The sequence below is a fragment of the Enhydra lutris genome, unplaced genomic scaffold (assembly GCF_002288905.1).
Source record: "Enhydra lutris kenyoni isolate GAN:26980312 unplaced genomic scaffold, ASM228890v2 scaffoldscaffold3, whole genome shotgun sequence".
Taxonomy (NCBI): domain Eukaryota; kingdom Metazoa; phylum Chordata; class Mammalia; order Carnivora; family Mustelidae; genus Enhydra; species Enhydra lutris.
In genome coordinates this window covers 84,530,016-84,552,162 of record NW_019154087.1, presented here as the reverse complement: position 1 = coordinate 84,552,162, position 22,147 = coordinate 84,530,016, and the positions used below count along the sequence as shown (strand labels likewise).

Sequence of the window (22,147 nt, the reverse complement as noted above, 5' to 3'; positions counted from 1 at the left end):
TTTTTTTTTTAAGATTTTATTTATTTATTTGACAGACAGAGATCACAATTAGGCAGAGAGGCACGCAGAGAGAGGAGCAGATGCAGGCTCCCCGCCAAGCAGAGAGCCCGATGCAGGGCTCGATCCCAGGACCCTGGGATCACGACCTGAGCCGAAGGCAGAGGCTTTAACCCACTGAGCCACCCAGGCGCCCCAAGAATCACATGTTCTATCAACTGAGCCAGCCAGGTGCCACACATGTTGATTAGATCCTGTTGATTAATGGTATTGTTGAATTAATCTATATTTTTGCTGCTTTTCTGCTTAGTTATTCTATCAGTTGTTGAAAGAGAGATGTCAAAATCTCTAATTATAATTGTGGGCCTTGTTATTTCTCCTTTCAGTTCTATGAGTTTTTGCTTTACATATTTTGCAGTTCTTTTCTTTTGCACTTACACATTAGGATTGCTATGTCTTCTTGGTAAATTGATGCTTTTGTCATTGTATGATGTCCGTCTCTCTCAGCTAATTTCTTTGCTCTGAATTCTACCTTATCTGAAATTAATGTAGCCACACCTGCCTTCCTTCGATTAGTGTTTGCATGACAGATCTTTTTCCATCCTTTTACTTTCAACCTGCCTGTGTTTTTTCTATTTGAAGTAAGCTTCCTGCAGATAGCATATACCTGTGGTTCTAAATTGACTTTGACAATCTGTCTTTTCAATTGGTGTATTTAGAACATTTATATTTAGTGTGATTAGTAATATTTTAATTTTTTTTAAGACTTTATTTATTTATTTGACAGATAGAGATCACAAGTAGGCAGAGAGGCAGGAGAGGCAGGCAGAGAGAGAGAGAGAGAGGAGGAAGCAGGCTCCCCGCCGAGCAGAGCGCCCAATGTGGGGCTCGATCCCAGGACCCTGAGATCATGACCTGAGCCGAAGGCAGAGGCTTAACCCACTGAGCCACCCAGGCGCCCTAATTAGTAATATTTTAGAGTCTAAGTCTGCTATTTTACTATGCTTTCTCTGTGTGTGTGTGTGTGTGTTTAGGGGGTGGGGGACAGAGGGAAATGGGGAGAAAGAATCTTAAGCAGGTTCCATGCCCAGTGTGGAGCCCAATGTGGGGCTCAATCTCACAACCCTGAGATTATGACCTGAGCCAAAAATCAAGATTAGATACTTAACCGACTGAGCCACCCAGGCATCCTGCTTTCTTTGTTTTTCATTTCTGTTGTTGTTTTTTTTTTTTCCTGCCTTTCTATGGGTTACTTGAACATTTTTTAGAATTTCCTTTGATTTACCCATAGTATTTTTTAAATGTCTCTTTATATAGCTTTTTAAAATGGCTGCTTTAGGTATCACAGTCTTCTGGTGTTCTCTCAGTTTACCAACTAGAGTAAAGTATAGAAATCTTAATTCCCTTTATGTCCTTTTAACCTCTTCCACTTATAATAAATTATAATAAATTACAATAAATTGTCTTAAATATTTGCACTAGATAGTTATAATTTTTGCTTTAGCCATCAAGCACAATTTAGAAGATTTAAGAAGAGAAACCAAGTCTATTGTATTACTTACATTTATGCTTACTGTGTTCTTTTCTCCATCTTAATGTTCTAAGATTCTTTCTTTTATTGTTTCTTTTCTATTTAGAGAACTTCTTTTAGTTATTCTTTTAGACTAGGTCTCCTGGCAACAAATTCTCTTACTCTTCCTTTATCTGAGATTGTCTTGATTTCTTCTTCAAATTTGATTGTTATGTTTTCTTGGCAAATTGACCCTTCATGAATTTCCAAGTGGATTTTTTCCCAAATTTCAGAAGTTTTCAGCAATTGTTTTGACCACTTTTTCCACCTCACTCTCTCTCCTCCCTGGGACTCTGATAAAATGAATGTAAAATTGTTTTGTTAACATCTCACAGATCCCTAGTCTCTGTTCATTTTGTTTTCAGTCTTTTTTTTTTTTTAAGATTTTATTTATTTATTTATTTATTACAGTGAGAGATAGTGAGAGAGGGAACATAAACATGGGCGAGCTGGAGAGGAAGAAGCAAGCTCCCTGCCAAGCAGGGGGCCTGATATGGGGCTCAATCCCAGGTCTTTTTACTCTCTGTTGTTCAGATTGGGTCATTTCTATTGTTTTATCTTCTAGTTCATAGGTTCTTTCCTTTTCCTCTTCCATTCTACACTGAGTTTTTTATTTTCATTATTGTATCTTTCAATTCTAAAATTTCCTTTTGGTGCTTCGTTACATGTTCTATGCCTTAGCTGAGACTTCTTTTTTCATTTGTTCAAGTGCATTCACAATTGCTTGTTGAATCATTTCTTTCTTTCTTTTATATATATATATTTTTAAGATTTTATTTATTGATTGATTTACTTATTTCTGAGAGAGAGAAAGAGAGCACAAGTGAGGAGTGAGGAGGGGTGGAGAGAGAGGGAGAAGCAGACTCCCTTCTGAGCAGGGAGCCTGATATGGGAGTCAATCCCAGGACCCTGGGATCATGACCTAAGCTGCAGGCAGATGCTTAACTGACTGAGCTACCCAGGTACCCCTGTTGAAGTACTTCTTCTTGGCTACTTTAAAATCTTTGTCAGATAATGTAACATTTCTGGCATCTTAGTATTTGTATCCATTGCCTTTTTCCCATGGAGTCTGAGGTCTTCCTTAGTATTTGGTATCACGAGTTATTTCTGATTGAATTCTGGACATCTTGGGTGTTACGTTATATTATGAGATTCTGGATCTTAGTGATATCTCTGTTTTAGATGTCTCTTTCTGACACCATTCTATCAGGGGCATGGGGGGCATCTTTTTACTGCCAGACGGGTTCTAAAATCCAGGCTTCCCATACATCTGCCATTGACACCCAAGGTGGAGGCTTCTCATTACTGCTGGGTGGGGATGGAAGTTAGGTTCTCTAGTGGTGTCTACTGACACTGTAGGCAGGGGCCAGGGCTCATTACTGCCTGGAGAGCATGAAAGTCCCAATTCCCTACTGGACTTTCTCTGACATTGTCTTGGTGGGAAGGTTGTGGTGCTTTATTACAAGCTGATGAAGCTGGCAATCTAGGCTCCTATTATGTTTTGCTGTTTAGAGTGAGAACAATGTTTGGCTGTGGTAGAACAATTATTATCCTAAAGTTTTCTTTCTGGCTAGCCTGCCCCTTTGGCTGAGTGAAAAAAGGCTTTTGTTAGGTTTTTGTTTTGTTTGTCTGTGTCTTTTGATGTTTCTGGATTGCTGGCTTCAAGGTTGAAGTCTGGGAATTTGAGGCATAAAGAAAACCCAGGAAATATACCATTTTGTTTTTTCCTTAAATCCTGAGATCCCTAGCTGGTCTGCCTTCCCTCTGCCTTTCAGTCTCCTTATGTTTGTTTTATATATAATGTCCAGGGTTTTTAGTTATATTTAGTAGGAGGAATAGGGAAAAGTATGTTTACTCTATATTCCAGAAGTCCTCACTTTTTTATGCATATAAAATTGATGACCTTGTGGGCTATAAAGCAAAACATTTCTCTGTGTTGTACTTAAACAACTCTTGTTGATCTTAAAATATTATAAATCTAGCTCTTTTTAATATTATAATACTGTTTACCAACTTAGTCAAATACTCTTAACTGATGTGATGTGGGCCTGGAGCAAATGGTCAAGAAGGAATTTTTGAGATGTTTTTGGTGCAAAAAGGTGTATTTATTAAAGCACCAGGACAGGACTTGTGGGCAGGAAGAGCTATACTGGGATTATGAGGAGCTGTTGATTATATACTTAAAAAAAAAAAAAAAAGATTTTATTTATTTATTTGACAGAGAGCAAGAGCACAAGCAGGCGGAGGAGCAGGCAGAGGCAGAGGGAGAAACAGGCTCCCCACTGAGCAGGGAGCCTGATACCAAGCTTGATCCCAGGACCCTAGGATCATGACCTAAGTTGAAGGCAGCCGCTTAACTGACTGAACTGCCCAGGTGCCCTGATTATACTTCTAAGTTAAGGGTGAGAAGTAAAGACAGAAGTTTCCGAAAGGATTTTCATATGCTAAAGAAGACTTCTAGGATCCTGGAGACCTGAGCTACTGTCAAGCCTCTAGCAGAGCATTAAGACAGTTATGAACTCCTGGAGGAGTGTCTTACTCTGCCTGTCTCAAGTATTTGTCAACGGGCTGCAAGTTGCGTGGAAATTTAAATTTATCTACATTTCTTTGGTCTTTGTTCTCCACATCATTACATCTGCCCATTTTAAAATTGTAAGTCTGAGATCCATTTCACTTTTTAAATTGGAATCACCACGTCATATGTGAGATTCTCCAATATGCCGAACTATGTATGCCAACATTACAAGGACTTTTGATTGATATTCTTTTTTTTTTTTTAAGATTTTATTTATTTATTTGAGAGAGAGAGAGAGAGAGCGCAAGAAGGGAGTAGGTCAGAGGGAGAAGCAGACTCCCCGTGGAGCTGGGAGCCAGATGTGGTTCTTGATCCCGGGACTCTGGGATCACGACCGGAGCCTGAGGCAGTGGCTTAACCAACTGAGTCACCCAGGTGCCCATAAACTGGATATTCTTAAATGTCACCTTAAACACAAAGAGCACACTACTGCAGCAGGGAACTCTGGGTCCATCTCTCCATATAGGACTGTTTGGGACCCCGCGTCCCCTGTATTCATAATCTTTCATAATCTTCCAATCACACCTCCTGTTATGGGAAACATTCTATAGCATACACGAGCATGCTTCTTCAACTGATGGATTCATCGAACTGATTTCATTTCTGACTTCGGCATCTGGCTCCAGGCCACCAAGATGAGTCTGATGACATTCTCAAGATGGAGAATCTTAATCCCATGGTGTTTGGGAGCATGGGTGTGGCAGTTAAGCTAGAACTAGATTTTGAGTGGGTTCCAACTCCACGCTTAGTAGTTGTGCCGTCCTTGGCTAAACCTGAGTTTCCTCCTGTACAATAGGCTCCCAATCTCCATCTGAAAGAGCTGCTGTGAGGAGTTAACGGCAAGCTTTCTGTAAATAGTCATCTTCTTTCCCACCAGCGTTTACTCCGGGGCGCTGCCGTGTTGCCTCTCGTTTTTGCTGCTTCTGCGATGAACATGATTGCCTCTTTTACATCTTTCCAAGGCTCTGACAGTTCTTTTTCATCTCAATCTGTTGGTTTATCCACCGTGGCGTGGAAATCAGTCTTTCTTTGATTTCCTTGGGAATGTGAAGCAGTTATTAACTGAAATTGTATTCTCTTTTCTCAAGGGAATCATCCAGTATCCTCTTACCGCCTATGCTCCGCTCTGCTCTTTTTCCTGCTGTGTGCTCATCCTTTTTTTTTTTTTCTGTAGAAATTCCGTCTATCCTTTGTGCTTTTTGTTCTGTTCACTCCCCTCTGAGTAATAGGGCCCATTTTATCCTCACCTGATACTGTCCCAAAATAGTGTGGGTAGAAGCACTTTGACTCCCTTCCGCATTTCTGGAAGCATCCCTTCAGGAGGTCCACCCATGGTGTGGACCAGCTTTAAAGAGGTGGGGGCATGGCTTGTTTCTGGGGTTTTTGATTTGTCCCTCTCTTTTGGGAAGAGATGACCAGTTTGTTGAGAAAGTTGGGCCTTTGTTTTCTGAGTCCCCAGGCATATTCCTCCCAGGTAAGGTCTGGTCCCTAGCTGTGGCTAAATGGGCTTGCCTCCCAGCCTCACGCCGCCCAGTCGAGGGAGCCTGGTCAGAGAAACAGTGCCATCGTGTGGCCACTCAGAGTTCTCTCCAGGCTTGCTCCGGCTTCATTCAAGCCGGTGTGGAGTGTGGGTATGCCTGGTGGGGTCAGAAACCCAAAGGGTGTCTCTCATTCTTCCTGCCAGCCTCCCATCCTCAGCCCTCTCGGGGACTGCAAGCCCCTCCAGGCTGGGCGCGAGGATCTGTCAGGTCTTCAGAAGCTCCTCACGACCATACCCAGAAAAGAGACTCATGACCTGGCTCCCTTGAGTTCTCCCTGCACTGTGTTTTGTCTTTATTCTAGGCCCTTTTTATTCTTCCAACTATCTAGAAACATCATTTTTTTTTAAAGATTTTATTTGTTTACTTGACAGAGAGAGAGATCACAAGTAGGCAGAGAGGCAGGCAGAGAGAGAGGGGAAGCAGGCTCCCCGTGGAGCAGAGAGCCTGATGCGGGGCTCGATCCCAGGACCCTGAGATCATGACTCGAGCCGAAGGCAGAGGCTTAACCCACTGAGCCACCCAGGCACCCCCTAGAAGCATTGTTTTTGTAAATGTGATATAATACCACCATCTTCTTAAGAAATTCTCTGAGAAAAACTGTGAGAAAGCAAAATGCATCTTAATTTTTCTCCATTTTTCTGTTCCAGGCCTCTCCTCCCAGCCCACCTTTGAGCTATGCTGTCCCCATAACCTTGCCCATATCTGACTGCAGGGCATGTTCAGACGGTCCCATCTCTGTAGGAAACCTGGGTCTTAAGTGTTTTTAGCTCAGGGCCTTGCTTTGCTCTGAGCTTCTGGATTCAGGATGATCACGGGCTTACATTTCAGCACCTCTCAGGACACAGGAGGATTTCAGCTCTGGTCTTCTAGATGATAACAGCCAGGAGGAGCTGTCTGATGGCGAGAATTTCAAGCCCCAGTTAAGGTGGGTGCTGGATGTAGATGTGGATGTAGAAGGGTAGTATAATTTGATGGCCGTCAAGTCACCATGCTAGTGCCTACTTCGCCCAGTTACCCACAAGGCTGGTACACCTTGTCAGTGACCCCTTGGCGTCCAGCTGGACTTCTGTGAAGATTCCCTCAATGAGGGCAAAAGAAGGGAAGGGATGGGCAAGAGGTGGTGAAATATTTGGTGCCCAGAAACTTCCTTCCTCCTTATTCCTCTGTTGGGTGCCTCGGAAGGGGAGTTCAACCGGGAAATCTGGTACTCCACGACCTTGCACGTAGGAGCCACTCAAAAGTGTTTGCTGAACTTAATACTAGGAGACAGTGTGCTCTCATGGGGAAAAAAAAAAAATCCCGAACACGCCCCTCTGCCATTTCTGCGGTGCCTCCCCCGGGCCGCGCGGTGGCGCTGTGGTTCCGCAGAGGCCGGGTGATGCGGGGCGCGCCGGGGCGCGCGGGCTTCCGGGGACCCTCAGAGCGGCGGCGGCGACGCGCGGGGCAGTGGCGGTGAGTGCGGCGTGCGGGCCTGGGGGTGGGTCGCCAACCCCGAGCCCCCTAGGCCTCCCGCACGGGGACTGGGGAGGGCCGGCCGCGCCCGCCGAACAGGCCCCCGAGACGCTTCGCGGTTTCCATGGCCCGGCCCGGGGAGGGCGAGGCAGCGTGGGGCTCGGCGTGCAGGGGTGCACCTCCCGCAGGGCCAGGAGTCGCTGCCCTGGCCCCGCCAACGACTTGCCCGGAGACCCTCGGCACTTCCTTCCACCCGCCTCGGAGCCTGGCTGCTTTTTTGTCAGAGGAGAGACCTTGGCCGCGGTGCCTCTAAGACCCGTCGGCACCGCCACTCCGGGTTGTGGGTGGGCCCGGGGTCTGTGCTCTGATCCCGCCGGGTCCCTTCTGCCCCGCAGGCTCTCCCACCTGTCACCCTGGCCCTTCTCTGCTTGGACGGCGTCTTCCTCTCCTCCGCCGAGAATGACTTTGTGCACCGCATCCAGGAGGAACTGGACCGCTTTCTGCTGCAGAAGCAGCTGTCAAAGTAAGCTGGGGCGGGGGGCGGGGGACGGCTGCCTGTTTGGGAAGAGTGGGTTCACGGGGAGCCGCCTGTGCCCCCTTCCCAAGTAGCTCGTTCTTCCCTGCGTCTGGCCTTGGCCTTTGGGTTTAATAACCTCCTCTCTAGCCTCTCCCAGCCATATCTTTCCTGTGTAATTCTGAGCATCACCCAGAGATCGAAGGGTGTCAGCACAAGAATGGAATGGTACCAGTAACTCCCTGTGATAACCTCCTTGCAGCTGGCCAGGGATGCAGGGGGGCAGAGGGGCCTGGTGTCAAGCCTCCTGGGAGCTGGGCGTGGACCTGGTGGGGGTCAGGCCCTCGGCTCCAGCTCAGCACTCGTTCCCATCCCTTCCCAGGGTGCTTCTTTTCCCCCCACTCTCCAGTCGCCTGCGGTACCTGATCCACAGGACAGCAGAGAATTTTGATCTTCTGAGCAGCTTCTCCGTTGGGGAGGGCTGGAGGAGAAGGACAGTCATCTGTCACTTGGATATCAGGTGTGTATCTTAGTGCCGTGGGGGGCCCTCGGCAGCTCCCTGTGGGTTGGTGCGTAAGCTGGTCAGGAACCAGGGCCCGCAGCCTCCAGGTGGCTGCTGCTGTCCCCGCCTCAGGTGCTTCAGGTCAGTGCCCGCCTTCTGTTTCAGCAGCGGGGTAGGTGTGCATTGTTTGTGGGATTCATTCAGCAAATTCAGCTATATGCTTGGGCCGAAAGAGAGAAAAATAGAGCAGCTGAAGCAGTGAGAGCATCTGCTCTGAGAGGCCGTGGAGTGTGAGAAGCAAACTCGAGCCTCACGCATGTCTATTATGTGTGCATCTCACAGGATCTTATTATAACCACTATGATCCTAGTGTTTAAAGTTAGTATTTTTCTTTCTGTATTAGAGAGAGAAGGGGTAGTGAGAGAGGGAGAGAGAATCTTAAGCAGGTTCCGTGCTCAGCACAGAGCCCGATGTCAGGCTTGATCCCACAACCCTGAGATCTTGACCCTGAGATCACTGAGCAGAAGTCAAGAGTTGGACAGTTAACCGACTGAGCCACCTAGATGCCCCCAACATTTTATATTATTCTAATAACCAAGTTCCTAAATGCAAGTACTTACTTTTATCTAGTGTATACCTGAAGATTCCGGTATCTCCAGCATAGTTTATGACACCGGAGGGGAGAGCTGGTGTTTCTTCTTCAAACGTGGCATTCAGCTTCCTCTCCAGTGCCTTCCCTGTGGTATTTCCAGGGGTCATTGTGGCGTTGGTTTTGCCCTAACGCTGACTCGAGAGCCTCACGCCTGAATGGCAGGTAGTGCCAGTAAACCGTTGTCCTAAACAACTGCTCTGATCACACTTCCTGTTCCTGCTCCAGGTTACCCAGTTCAGATGGACTCTCTGGCCCCGGCCACCCTCCTGCCTCCCAGCTCAGCAAGTACCGAGGTCCCCGGCCCACCTCAAACCAAGGAGCACCTGTGGGTCCTCGAGGGGCGCGGGCTGGCCGGTGGCATCGTGGACGCAAACCGGACCAGGCTTTGTATGTGCCCCGAGTGCTGCGCAGGCAAGAGAAAGGGGTACCACCCTCAACCCTAGGGCTCAAGGGAGACCCTCCAGCTGGCGGGCCCCCAGAAGAACCTGGAAATGTTGGTGCTGGGGACCTCAGCTCTGAGCAGGACCTCCCTGTGTTGATGACTCAGGCACCTGAGGACCCAGAGGGCCCAGACCAACACTGTGACAATGAGCAGCTACCGGACCCACTTGGCGTTGAGTCCCCAAGACCCGAGAGCCACTCAGGGATGGGAGATGGGTTGGAGATGGCTACACGGCTGGGGTCCAGTCTGCGGCTGGACTTGGAAGAGGGGAACAGGAATGAGGTGGAGAAGAGCCTGACGGCAGAGGAGGAAGAGGAAGAGGCAGAAGAGGAGGGGCCTGGCAGCTGCTCCTGGGACGATTACAGTGAGCTGCTACAGGAGGTGATGAGGCTCTTAGGCCCAGAAAAGGGAGGGCGGAAGTGAGGTGGGTGTGGTCGTGGGCAGACAGCGACAAGGGTCCTGGCGAGGAGGGGCTGGGTGTTGGGTGATAGGGGTCCCTTAGGAGACGTAGGGGTGGAGCGCTGGTTCTTGCCCGAAGGAGTTGGGATGACACAGTTGGGAGGATGGGGTTCAGGATACGGGGTCAGGGGTGTGGATTTGGGTTCCCGCGCAGTCCCATGCAACCATGGGCAAGTCATTTTGTTTATATATAATATATATAATATATATATAAAATATATATAAAATATATAAATATATAAAAATATATAAAAATATATAAAATATATATATATATATATTTTATATATATTACATATTATCCGCCTCATCTGAGAGGCAGATAATAATATTTTGCCTCATGAGGTAACAGGATATGAGGAATTGCTTTGTAAGGGACTACAGGCCTTGGTCATGAGAATGGTTCTTCTGCCTGAGGCTTTGTGTTACAGATCTCCTTTCCTTGGAACTGGGTGTCTGCCCCTGAAACTGGCTGTTCAGTTGGGAGGGTGGGCGTCTTTTACTACTGTGTTACGCGTGAAGGCTAGAGACCAGGTAGACTTGCTTAATATCACATTGTTAATAAGGGGAGGAAGGATCCTGGACTTGCCCAGTTCTGTCTCTTACTATGTATCTTTGGGGGAAATTACTTTTTTTTTAAGATTTTTTTTTTTTTAATTTATATATTTGGTAGCAAGAGAGGAGACACAAGCAGGGGGAGTGGGAGAGGGAGAAGCAGGCTTCCCCTACCCCCAGCAGGGAGCTCGATGTGGGACTCGATCCCAGGACCCCGGGAACCTGACCTGAGCCAAAGGCAGACATTTAACGACTGAGCCACCCAGGGCACTCCTGGGCAGAATTCCTTAACTCTTTGATTTATAGTGCTCTAGTCTGTAAAGAGGGGAATACTGTGAAACATAATGCACGTAAATGCCAGTTCCCCAATGGGGACTCCATAAAAGTGAGGTACCTTCCCGAAAACTCCTGCCTCCCCACCTTCTAGCCATCATGCTGCCTTTCCCAGACTCCTGCCAGGTGTGGCTCCTGTGGGAAGCCGCTTGCAGTAGTCTGCTCCCTGCCGTGTGAGTCCCACTTCTCCCTGCAGGACTCGGTGTGTGGTTTTGAAAGCACATGTGTGGAGCCCTGCGTGTCAGAGCTCCCCTTGCTGAAGGGTGTGATCTCTCCCAGATAACAGACAACCTGACGGAGAAGGACATTCAGGTAGAGAAGATCCATGTGGACACGTCCTCCTTCGTGGAGGACCTGCCTGGAGAGAAGGATTTTGCCCATGTGGTGGAGATCTACGACTTTGAGCCCACACTCAAGACTGAGGACCTGCTGGCCGCGTTTTCTGAGTTCCAGTGAGTGCTCACAAGACTTCAGGGAAGCAGGGGAGGCAGGCGCTGGGACGTCACTGTGTTGTCGGGGACCCTTGCTGCCCCTCCCCCAGGGTCTAGCTGTCTGGAAGGAAGGGCAGAAAGTGAATGTGGTTGTTCTGGGCTCTGTACCCCTGCTGGCCATGACAGTACAGAAGGGGGAGAGCTGGTTTTTTAGTGGGGGGCATATTCAGCAGCTCTAGAGCTGGTCCTGCTGGCAGCCCTCCTGCCCCCCCCCCCGCCTCCCGCGCACCCGCACGCCTGCTGGGAGCCGGGATCCCTGTCGGGGTGCAGGATGCTGGCAGCCCACTGCCTCCCCTTGCTCCACATCCCGGCCACCCCGTCAGTCAGTCTGCAGACTGATGGCCATTTCTGGGCCAGAACTGTTCCGGGGTGAGCTGGGTCTGAATGCCCTGGGGCAGAGTCAGGGTGGAGATGGGCGCCAAGGGGGCGCCCTGCAAGCAGAGATTTCTGTTGCCTCGGATTTCTTGATCTAACTCCGGTCTTTCCTCCTTCCCCCTTCTTTCCTCCTTCCCCCTTCCTTCCTTCCTCCTCCCCTCCCTTCTTCCTCCTCTCCTTCCCTCCCCCTTTCTTATTTTAATGTTCATTTTCCTTTTTCAGTCTCCTTTCTCTTTTTCTGCTTAGTGTTTTATTTTTTTTCAAAGATTTTTATTTTTAAGTAATCTCTACGTCCAACGTGGGGCTTGAGCGCACAGCCCTGAGATCCAGAGTCACATGCTCCACTGACAGCCAGCCAAATGCTCCTCCAACTCAGTTTTTAAAAAATCCCTTTCTTGGGGCTCCTGAGTGGCAGTCAGTTAAATACCTGACTCTGGGTTTCAGCACAGGTCATGATCTCAGGGTGTTGAGATCGAGCCCCGTGTTAGGCTCCACACTCAGCAGTGGGTGTGCTTGGGACTCTTTTTCCCTCTCCTCTGCCCCTCCTCCTTGCCCTCTCTCTCAAATAAAATGAAAATCTTTGAAAAAAAAATAAATGAATAAAGATGCCTTTTTTCATGGCCCCCTTTTAAGACTGCCTCTCAGACTGCCCTCCCTTGCCTCCCTGAGCCTGAGCCTGAGGAATGCCAAAGGGGCAGCTTGGTAGGGCAGGAGGGCCTCATCTGCTCTCGCTTCCTAAAGGTGTGGCCAAACGGGGGCCTCCTGTGACTCCTTCAGCCAGCGTGGGCAGTGCCCACAGAGAAACGGGCCTCAAACTGCTTTTGGCCTCTCATCAGCCTCAGACTCAGTGTGGCTTTCTTGGGCAGTAGGAAGAAAGCTGACCAGGAGCAGTAACACGGACATGCTTATTTTAGGTTCTGCCCCCTGTCCCCGGCACGTAAACCCTTTTGTCTCCAATGCCGTTGGCCTCACCTTGGCGGTGCCTGCATGGAGCCTTCTTCACCCTTGGCACCGTGCTCTTCGAGCTCTTTGAGTCCTGTCTTCCTCAGCCTTAGGAATCTGGGACCCACCAATCCACAGGGCTGATACTTGTCCTTCTGAGGCTAACTGTGTGGCCTTCGAGAAAGTTGCCTGCAAAGCGTTGTCTCCTTGCAGGGGAGATAGGAACTTGTCTTGGGCTGGTAGTGTTGGAGGATCAGAGGTGGGAGGGGACTCTTGCAGAAAGCGTTTCACCCCTTGCTTTTGTCCTTACTCTGTCTCCTCTTCCCTGGCACAGAGAGAAGGGGCTCAAGATTCAGTGGGTAGATGACACGCACGCACTCGGTGTCTTTCCCTGCCTGGCCTCAGGTAATGCGGCTTCGTGGTGTGCTCGGTCGGCCCTTTCTCTGACTGCCATCTTCAAGGGAAGGATGACCTGTGGCGGGTGCAAGCTCACCTGGGCAAGTGGCCCCGAAGCCCGCACCCAGCCCTCCCAGTCCGGGAGTTCAGAGGCAGCGGAGGGGGAGCTGGGCCGGGCAGCTCGTGGTGGTGCCTTCAGGTCAAAGGTTTCAGAGTCCGGTGATGTTTACCAAGCCCGTGTCACAGGCTGAGCTCTGGCTGCTTCCGCATGGGAAATGAAATCGTAGGAACATGCTCTTTTTATAAGTGAAAAGCCTTTAAATACTGGGGATTTCATATGATTCAAGCAGATGCGTTTTTCCTCAGCTTTCATTGCAGCCTCAAGAAGTAGGTCAGGTTACTTCTATTTTACAGATGGGGAGAGCGAAGTTCCCAGAATGTCAGTGGTCTGTCCCAGGTTACAAGGCCTCCCAGTGTCGAACCTGGGGACGTCAGCCAGTCCCCTGGCTGTGACCCCAGTGCTCCTTCCCCCGCTCGGCCACACTCCCAAGCCACCCCTGCCACACCACAGCTCACTTTGGGTGTATTTATCGAGACCCCTGACCCCCTTGGCTGGGCTTTTCATAACCATGAGCTTCTGAACAGCAGCAGAGCTGGGAGAGGCCATAGTTGACTCGGACCGAGTTCTCAGGAGAGCTGGGGGTGTTGGGGGTGCAGGAGAACTGGGCTGCGATGGCTGCTGCAGCACCAGGGAAGGAGCCGACTGAGGGCAGGCAGGGTGGGTGGCCACGGGGTGCCGTGGAAAGAAAGAGTGCTGGATGCGGCGTGGCCATGGCCGCCTCCTGAGCTCTGCCAAGCTGTGTGTGAGGAGCAGGTCCCGTCCTGGCCTTGGCTTACACAGCTTACACAGCTCTCTCGTGCTGTGTGTGATATGCCATAGCCCAGGTACCCTGTGGCTCCAGCATAGCTCTGGGCAGTGAGGGCATGCATCGGGAGAGTCTTGAGTGGGGAAGGGGGAGGGTTTATTCGAAGCTCCTGGGCTTTAGAAGGTGGGAGGTGGGAGCCCGCCTTCCCTGATGTCAGTAATTGCAGCCTTGCTGGTGTGGCTCCAGACTGGCCCAGGGGAGAGCGTGGAGGCTGGGCTCTGCACCGGCTCCCCATCTGAGAGCACAGGTGGCCTCTGCGGGCGTGGAGCTCTAGAGGGATGAGGTGAACAGATGGCGGCCGTCTCTTGCCCGTTTGGAGAGGTGTTAGGGCAGCCCAGTCCCCAAGCTTCAAGGGGGTGCACAGAGAGGCGCCATCACTTTGGGGTGGTACATGTGCTCCCTGGCCCTGATGGGGCCTCACCAGGAGAAACAGGGATGGCTCCAGATCTGTTTTCTTTCCATAGCCGCTGAAGCCCTGACCAAGGATTTTTCTGTGCTCAAGATCCGGCCCCTCACTCAGGGAACCAAGCAGTCAAAGCTGAAAGCCTCGCAGAGGCCAAGTAAGGAAGCTGGTTGTGTCCTGATGGGAAAGGCGTGTGAGCGTAGGAGTGGTTGGGCAGGGTGGGGCCTTCGCTTGGAATCATTCCTGTTCTTGAGCTCTCTGCCTTAGGACCACTGGGCTACAGTGGCCAAAGGGGTGCTCCTCCCGCACCCTGGGGCCCAGGGGTACCTAGGGAAAAAGGGTCCCGTTACGGAGAGCTCTTTGCCAGTTGCTCTGTTCTGGGCTTGCCCTTCTAGGTGTTGCTCAGGGAAAAGCTTGGTTTCCTATGGGGCCCTGGAAACCATATTTTACAGTGGGGTAAGAAGAGCTTGGAGTTTGGGGTCAGCCCTGTGTGTGATCCTGCTTCTGGCACCTTTTGAAGTTGACTTTGAGCAAGTCACCTAATGTCTGTGAGCTGATTCCTTTCTCTCGAGAGTAAGCAGATCGTACTGGGTGGACTGGAGGAGTGAATAGAACGTCCAGTGGGTTAAGCCTCTGCCTTCAGCTCAGGTCATGGTCTCAGGGTCCTGGGATCGAGCCCTGCATCGGGCTCTCTGCTCAGTGGGGAGCCTGCTTTCCCCTCTCTCTCTGCCTGCCTCTCTGCCCACTTGTGATCTCTCTCTGTCAAATAAGTAAATAAAATATTAAAAAAAAAAAAAAAAAAAAAAAGAACAGCCTGACAGACCTGCCTGGGGCAGTGAGGGGTATACACAGAAGGTGCCAGATAAATGATCACTCCTCCTTCTTCCTCTTGTCCTTCCCAAATGCATGATGGAGGATGTTGGAGGCCAATTTTCTGTGGCTGCAAAGTGGCTGGCAAGACTGGCCCGGAAGAGGTCCCCTGAGGCCACCTGATGCTCTTGTGTCCCGTGTAACCTTTGCCCCAGACTTGGGGACAGTAAATATCCTGTCAGTCTAAGAGTTCCAGGTGTCCCATCTTGACTTGACTTCCCTTCCCGGTGGCCCAATCAGGGAAGAGGCAGAGGTGGCAGGATTAGGCTAGGACCCCACGGGCATCTGGCCATGCTGTGGGGACAGCTGGGCCTTAGAGGTTGGTTCAGATGGCCTCTTGGCTGCTGTGTCACTGGGAGGAGTGGTAGCCGTAGCCTTGAACTCAGGTCCTCATGCCATGGGGCTTTCCTTTTAGAGCTCCTGCATCTGGCGAAGGCAAGACCACAGACAAATACAACGGTGGCCAGGAGGCTGGTGGCCCGGGCACTGGGGCTCCAACACAGGAAGAAAGAGCGGCCTGCTGTTGAGTCTCCTACCTCCCTGAGGCCCTGAGCGGCCCAGCAAGCCTGGATTGGCGCCCGCAGAACTGGGCTGGTGCCCCAACACCACAAGCCTTTACAGACACCAGAATAGCCCTGTGCAGTTTGTTAGAGTGTCCCTGTGGGATGGGGTGGGCTTTCGTTTGGTCTAGTTCCAGAAGTTGAGAAAAAAATAAAAGCTTGAACATTGCTTCAAAATGAAATGGCCTGCCAGGGAACACTAGGGGGTGCTGTTTCTCTCCCATTTTAGACCTGGGCTGCTGAAGAAATGGGTCCTTTAGGTAGGCTGGGAGGATCCCAGCAGGGCCTCAAAGGCATTTTTGCCCAGTGTTTACCCAGTTTTCGGGGTGGCGGGGTGGGGGGAGGGTTCCACCTGTTGTGTGTCACCTGCCCAGTCTCCCAGCACTCCAGCATCCTAACCTGCTCCCCTGGGCTGCAGGGCACCAGCCCTTGGACCTGGTCCTAGTGTCACCTGCTGGTGTGGATCACAGAAGGGCTTGCCGCGCTTCTGTAGCCATGAACAAAGACAAGAGGCAGCACCTGAAATGGTCGCTGAATTTGACTCCCTCCCAGGACAAGGGCATCTTTGGGGACGAGGTCTCAGGTCACTCCTGTTTCTGGTTTGGGTGGATGGGTGCCAGGGCAGCCCTACTTGGTGCTCTGGGGTCACAGTGGACCCTTCTGATTTGCTGGGAAGAGCCCGCCCCCTGCTGGTGCTGATGCTGGTGGGCGTGGTCCGCATCCCCATCGCCTGAGGGGGCAGGGCTGGCCTCCCCACCCCCACCCCCAGAGCCCAGCCAGGGCACCGGCCTTGTGGACACCTCCTAAGACGGTTTAAATCTGGATGTCCCATCCCATCCTCAGAGCTGCCGTGCCCTGACAAACTCACTAAAAACATGAGTTCAGGAAAGGTCAGGGCTTGGCATTTTTGTGATTTTTGTGATCCTTAATCTCTGCTGTCAGAAGGCTGGAGTTGGGTCTGTGTGGTGGGCTCTGAAGGCAGCCGCAGGGACCCATCTCTAGCGTGAACCTGAGAGCACATGCAAGGCTCCCGCCCTGCTGACTGTCCATGGGAGCTCTGCTGCTCAGAGGTGGGGGTAGGGGCACAAATGAGACACAAATACGTATCATAAACTTTTATTTAAAGTTTCAAGTATGTGTAAGTGTCTGTGATGACACATGGCGCTCGGTGGGTGTCCTCACCACCCAGGACCCTGGTTATAGCACCGTTAAATCAGTTACCCACAGAATTGGAACAACAGAAAGACAAGTCACTTACACAGGTGGGCTGGTTTTCCTTTTGAGCTATACTTTCAGTGCCCCAGACGCCCAATAGTATATGCTGCGAAATTAGTTTGTGTTTCAAAGTCTGTGAAAGTATAATGGTATCTCGTAAGAGGATTTAGGAGTGGAGGGCAGAGAAGCACCAACTCTGAGCTCATTAGAAAACACATGGCAGCATTATTTGTATATGTGAATATCATAGAGTGGAGGCAGCCTGTTTAATGGGAAGAGAGGTCTAGGTACTGAGGTTGGCCGGAAATGACCCAAAAATGGAATTCAGCCCGACCGCCTGTGGTTGACCGCTCATATCAACAGTGTGGTGAAATTATCTGTCATGAGTTGAGTGGGGTGGCGTCATACTTGGGCTGGGACAAGCTGCTGCTAACCTGTGTTCCCGGGGTCCCAGCTGAGCTGGCTCTTGGTGCCCACAACCCTGTCGTCAGGCCCCACCCCAGAGGTCATCCCAGCCTCCAGAGGTCGGTCAGCAGTCCCCAGCGGGTGACAAGCACACCCCGTCTCCCCGCCCCCGAGCCTCAGATGTGGCCATAGGGGGTTGGGACAGGGCAGGGGCTGGGCTGCACGAGGCGGGGTGGGGGCGGGGGAGTGTGGCCATCAGTCAGACTGCAGTTCTTGGGAAGATGCGTGGCGGCCTGAAGACAGGAGATGCCCTGGCGCTTTACCGTGTGGAGAGCTGGTTATTTATGAGTCCACTGAAGTGTTCAAACTTTTTTTCCGTCTCTTCACTGAAGGAACCACCTGAAGGATGGGCATTGGGGAGACAGAGTTTGGCAAACCAGACGCTCAGCCTCCTCCCACACCACAGCTGTCGGCCTCAGGGGCCTGGAGCCACTGCCCTCCACCAGGTGGCCGTGCTGGGGCCACCTCTGTGTGACAGCCCCAGGGCGGCCACCAGGTGTGGGTCGTCCCCAGGGCCAGGCACAGGTCAGATGCTCTGTCAAAGCTGAGCGAAGGCACGGCCAACCCTAGCGAGTTTAGTTTTTGCCATCAAGGGAGTGAGGGGCCATCGCTCCTCCTGCAGGAGAGGAAGCTCTGCTTCCCCTTTTATTCTCCAGTGTGTGGAGTGCAAGGAAAAGTTCCTTTATTGGCAACCCGAAGCCACAGTGGTTCACTAAGCTTCTAGCTCTCGGCAGAGGAAGACAATACACAGAACCCACAAAATGCTGATGCCCACATGTTTGAGGTCACATGAGGAACGAGGAGATGGCCTCCGCTCCAGCCCGGTTCGGTGCCGCCCTCCTCCTTGGCTGGAGCTGGCTGCGAAAACCCAGGCTCTGTCCAGGCCTCATGTGTCTACAGCTTCCTTCCTGTGCGTGGAAGCAGGAGGCTGGCTCCGTTCCCCACGCTCGTTACCCAGATTGGGAAGCCGCTCGGATTCCTCGACAAAGCAGGGCAGTTCTTGCCTCCATCTCCCAGAGGCTGGGCTGAAGGGGGGACCCTGGGTCCCCTGGGGTGAGGGGGCTCCCCGCCAAGCGCCCGGGGCCCTTACCTATGTGGCAGTTGTACATCCAGATGCGGTGGCCATCGTAGCGGGTCCTGCACTTCATGATGTTGTTGCTGTAGTCAGACTCGGCGACCTCATGGTTGGGGTTGATGACGACCTGGGAGCGGGGCAGAGCGGAGCGAGCTGCTGAGACCCGCCCTGGCCACCCCCAGCGCCCACCACAGGCCCGGAGCCCACCCACACCAGCCCTGCATCCAGAGCCGGGGCGACCTCATGGGAAGGAGCATGGCCGTTGCTGGGGGCAGGATGGGCCCGGGGGGTCGGGGGGGCGAGGTCCAGAGGAGTGAGGGTATGCGCCCCTGGCTGCCTGCCTCTGTGCAATTCACACACATACCCCCTCCCACAGAGAGGCCTTCATAAAGGGGTTACCCTGTCCTGGGGGCCCTGGGAGGCTTGAGGATAGTAGAGGCAGGAATTGGGGCCCAGGGTGGCCAAAGAAGAGGCTGCTGATAGGACCGAGGAGGAAGCTGGGCAGCAGGACACGCTGAGATGGGGTGCAGACGAGGACCAGGCTGTGTGCTCCTGGAGGTGTGCCTTCACACAAGCCCCTGCCTCTGAGCCCTTGCCCGCAGGCCCCTCTGCCTGGAAGGCCACTTCCTCTCCGCTCCCCACCCCCCAGTCCAGCACGGCTGGCTCTCTCCCGGCCTTGGCAGCGTTACCGCTGTCTGCACGCAGGGCCAGGAGGTAATGGAGAGGGTCAGTGAATCCCAGGCCAGGGGAAGCTCCGTGTCTGTCCTAAGGGAAAAAATTCTTTTCCTTGAATCAGAGGCACTAACATGCTCCTGTTGAGTTAATTAGCTAATTGTAAAGTTCAGGCGTCAGGAACGCAGACGTGATCCGGGTTTGCCGGGCTGTGAAATGGGCGTGCTAGTGGAGCCCTTCCTTGGAGGGCTCCATGTGTTCACGGGGCTCAGGCACAGCCAGGCCAGGCCCGGCATCAGGCTTCCAACGAGCCATCGTTATTAAATAGATGGCACTGGTCAGGACACGTGAAGCCACCCCTTCCCTCAGCAGAGCGATAGCAGACCCCATGTGGAAGCCCCCATGCACCGTGTACGTGCACAGAGACATGGATAGTCAGTTTTTAGAATAAAGAGCACTTTGGCTGGGCCTCTCCAAGTCTGCAGTTTGGGGTTTGTGGGTGGAAAAGTGTTTGGCTGTCTGATTTCCAGCCTCCGAAACTGCCCAGGAAGACTCAAAGCCGCTCTGTGGTCACTTCTCTGCAGGTGTTGCTTCTTCCCAGGGCCGTCTGCAGGGTGGGGACCCTGGGCCAGGCTCTGGGCTGGCAGAATGCCCCCTTGGGCAAGTTTTCAAGGCAGGATGACACATTTCTGGTCACCCACTTTGCCACCCGGTGGGGCCAGCCCGAAAGCAAGCCGGATGGCTGTACAAGAATGTGACAGGACGCCAGGGAGCCCCCACGGGCCGGAGCACAACTGCGCCCCAGACAAGGGGAGGTTGGGGGGGGCAGCCCCACTACCACGACGGCCAGGGCCCTGGCTGGAGCAGGCTGGAGCAGGCCGCTGTGTCTGCAGGGAGGCAGGAGAACCGTCCCCCCTGCAGACCCTTGCCCGAGGCCAACTTTTCTGGGAGACCCAGGTCACAAACACTGGCGAGTGAATTGCTCCTCATGAGATTACTTTCAGCTCTGACAGCACAGACGAGGCAGGGTGAGGGCACCGGGAGAGGATGCGTGGAGGACAGAGCCTGTGTCAAATGACACCCCAGGTGTGGACGCCTTAGAGTTCGTGGAACAGCTCCTGGGCTGGAGGACCAGATCTGGCTGCCCGTGTATTTTGATTTGCAAGTTCCAGGTGTCAGCTGAGTGCGGGTGTCCTGGGAGGCGTTCATGCCTCCCATGCTTAGGTCACCTGGTTGGCCCTGATGTGCCGGCTCCTGGGCATAGGACTCCTGCCCTTCAGACTGGCCTCCCTGCCTTCATTTCCCGTTTGGACACCAGCAGGAAGGGGGCTGCCTTCCCCATCACCGGGAGATAGGGCCCTCCTCCCATCCGCTCGGGCTGGACCCCCTCCTACCTGGAATAGGTAGTCTCCTGGGGGGACATCGGTGATGTCGACCCACTGGCAGTCGATGTCATGGCGATACACGTCCCAGCAGCCCATGGTGATGCCCTGCTCACCGAAGTTGGCACACTCATAATTCTTCTGGATGTCTGCAGGCAGGGGCAGAGAGAAGCCCGGTCCCCTTGCACCTGGGCCCTATTGCCTCTAGTGCTCTCCCTCTGCGCTCCCCTTCCCCCAGTGCGCCCCAAGAAGCCCCACTGGCTGGGTGCTGTTCCCAGAGCCCATGCTTGACAAATCTCTTCCTTCCCCCAAGCCCTCAAACCTTTGCTTCATCAGGGCTTGGCATCCCATCCCGACTGTGTGGGTCTCCCATCCATTCTCCCATCCCTGGAACCCTTGCCTGATTCTCTACCCACATCCTGTCTTGTCCTTTTAAGGCCAGCCAAGGGCCCCTCTTCCACAAAGCCCTCCCTGGCCCCTCTGGCATTCACATTAGCTGGGGAATGAAGTGAGCATTGATCTGGGAAAGCTCTGGTGGTGGTTATTTAGCTTAATGTGGGGGGTCATTTTGCCTCCCTCTGGAGAGTCGGCACTTGTATGTGGGCTCAGGTCTGGTTCGTGTATCTGACCTTTCACTGGGTCGGCTGGTTGTGTGGCACATAGGACGTGCTCAAAACTCATTCGTTTGGGTGATTTCATGGCATGGCAAGTCCACGGCTGAGTAATGAACATGCATTTGCCGAGAGGCTAACCTGTCCGGGCACTGCTCGAAGCCCTGGGCATATGCAGAAGCAGCACTGTGTCTCCCCTGAGTCCCAGTCAGGTCAGGTGGCAGATGTGCCCACCAGTGATCAGAGGTGGGAGCTGAGTGCCGCCTCTGGGGGAGTCGAGAGACCTGGGAACCTCAGAGCGGGTCTTTTGGGTTTGGCCTTGGGAGGCCATGAGCCTGTGGGGTGGGGATTTGGCACTGGGATCCAGGAGAGAGGCCGTGGCAGCCAGAGGTGGAGGGGAACCACATGCCAGGTTTGGGCCTCACCAGGGGACCACTTGGACCCACCAGTGCCCACTGTGGTGGGGGCATCCAGCACCTTCACAGCCGGGCCCTGCCTACAAGCCCCAGCCCCGAGCTATAGCCACAGGAAGGCCTGAGGGGAGAAGGGGTCATGGGGAGAGTCAGCAGTGGCCAGGGTGACAGAGTGTGGCTTCAGGCCTGGGCTCCAAGACAGGTGGGAGCACTGGAGTCCCTCTGGAGCCACCACACAAAGATACCTCCTTCACATTCTGTGTCCTCCAAGCAGAAGCTGGCTTTGTGGCCCTCTGCCACTTTGGTACCGTTGAGGTTCAAGAGGTCATAGTGGGTGAACACTTCCATGCTGTGGTAGTGCCTGCAGAGAGAGAGTGAGTGAGAGAGAGAAGGGGGGGGCAGGCTACAGGTCAGTGGCTGGAGCTGCCACCTGCGAGCAGTGGGGTCCTGAGGGGTGGCCTGTGGAAGAGGAGTGGGTGACAGGGCCTGAGGAAAGGGAGAACAGAACCAGAAGCTGATATCCATGGTGCTCCCCCACGAGGGGAGGCTTGCCCATCCGGGCCTCGGCTCTCTCACCAGCTGAACAGGAACAACCCTGCCCGGACGCAGGTGGCCTCGTGGGGATTAGCAAGGTGCCCAGGGAGGCAGGGGGCCTGCCACGCTGTCCGCTCCATACATGAAGAGCTCTTTACTCAGTGCTGTTTATAATCCTCCTGGGCATGACAGTGTTTGTCCCAGCCCATTTCTGTGTTGCACACT

General features: G+C 52.6%; 2 protein-coding genes across 5 annotated transcripts in view; one reads left to right on the top strand and one right to left on the bottom strand.

The window, feature by feature from the left end:
* The window catches only part of LOC111153248 (R3H domain and coiled-coil containing 1), a 42,404-nt gene extending 26,672 nt beyond the window's left edge, over window positions 1-15,732 (top strand). The window contains exons 3-10 of the mRNA XM_022512156.1: window positions 6,947-7,135; window positions 7,531-7,658; window positions 8,032-8,169; window positions 9,029-9,626; window positions 10,872-11,044; window positions 12,735-12,805; window positions 14,187-14,282; window positions 15,411-15,732. Of these exons, the coding sequence (XP_022367864.1) occupies window positions 6,947-7,135; window positions 7,531-7,658; window positions 8,032-8,169; window positions 9,029-9,626; window positions 10,872-11,044; window positions 12,735-12,805; window positions 14,187-14,282; window positions 15,411-15,547 (1,530 nt within the window). The 3' untranslated portion in view covers window positions 15,548-15,732. The remainder of the gene's footprint in view (window positions 1-6,946; window positions 7,136-7,530; window positions 7,659-8,031; window positions 8,170-9,028; window positions 9,627-10,871; window positions 11,045-12,734; window positions 12,806-14,186; window positions 14,283-15,410) is intronic.
* A 933-nt stretch (window positions 15,733-16,665) lies between these two features.
* Window positions 16,666-22,147, bottom strand: part of LOC111154976 (lysyl oxidase like 2) — a 60,474-nt gene continuing 54,992 nt past the window's right edge. For 2 of the 4 annotated variants that reach the window (XM_022514961.1, XM_022514944.1), the window contains 4 exons: window positions 21,634-21,749; window positions 20,377-20,513; window positions 18,326-18,437; window positions 17,483-17,574 (listed from right to left, as the gene is read on the bottom strand). In XM_022514961.1, coding sequence (XP_022370669.1) covers window positions 17,495-17,574; window positions 18,326-18,437; window positions 20,377-20,513; window positions 21,634-21,749 — 445 coding nt within the window. In that variant the 3' untranslated portion in view covers window positions 17,483-17,494. Of the gene's footprint in view, window positions 17,575-18,325; window positions 18,438-20,376; window positions 20,514-21,633; window positions 21,750-22,147 lie in introns of all 4 variants that reach the window. The other 2 variants (XM_022514934.1, XM_022514952.1) reach the window with 2 other exon arrangements.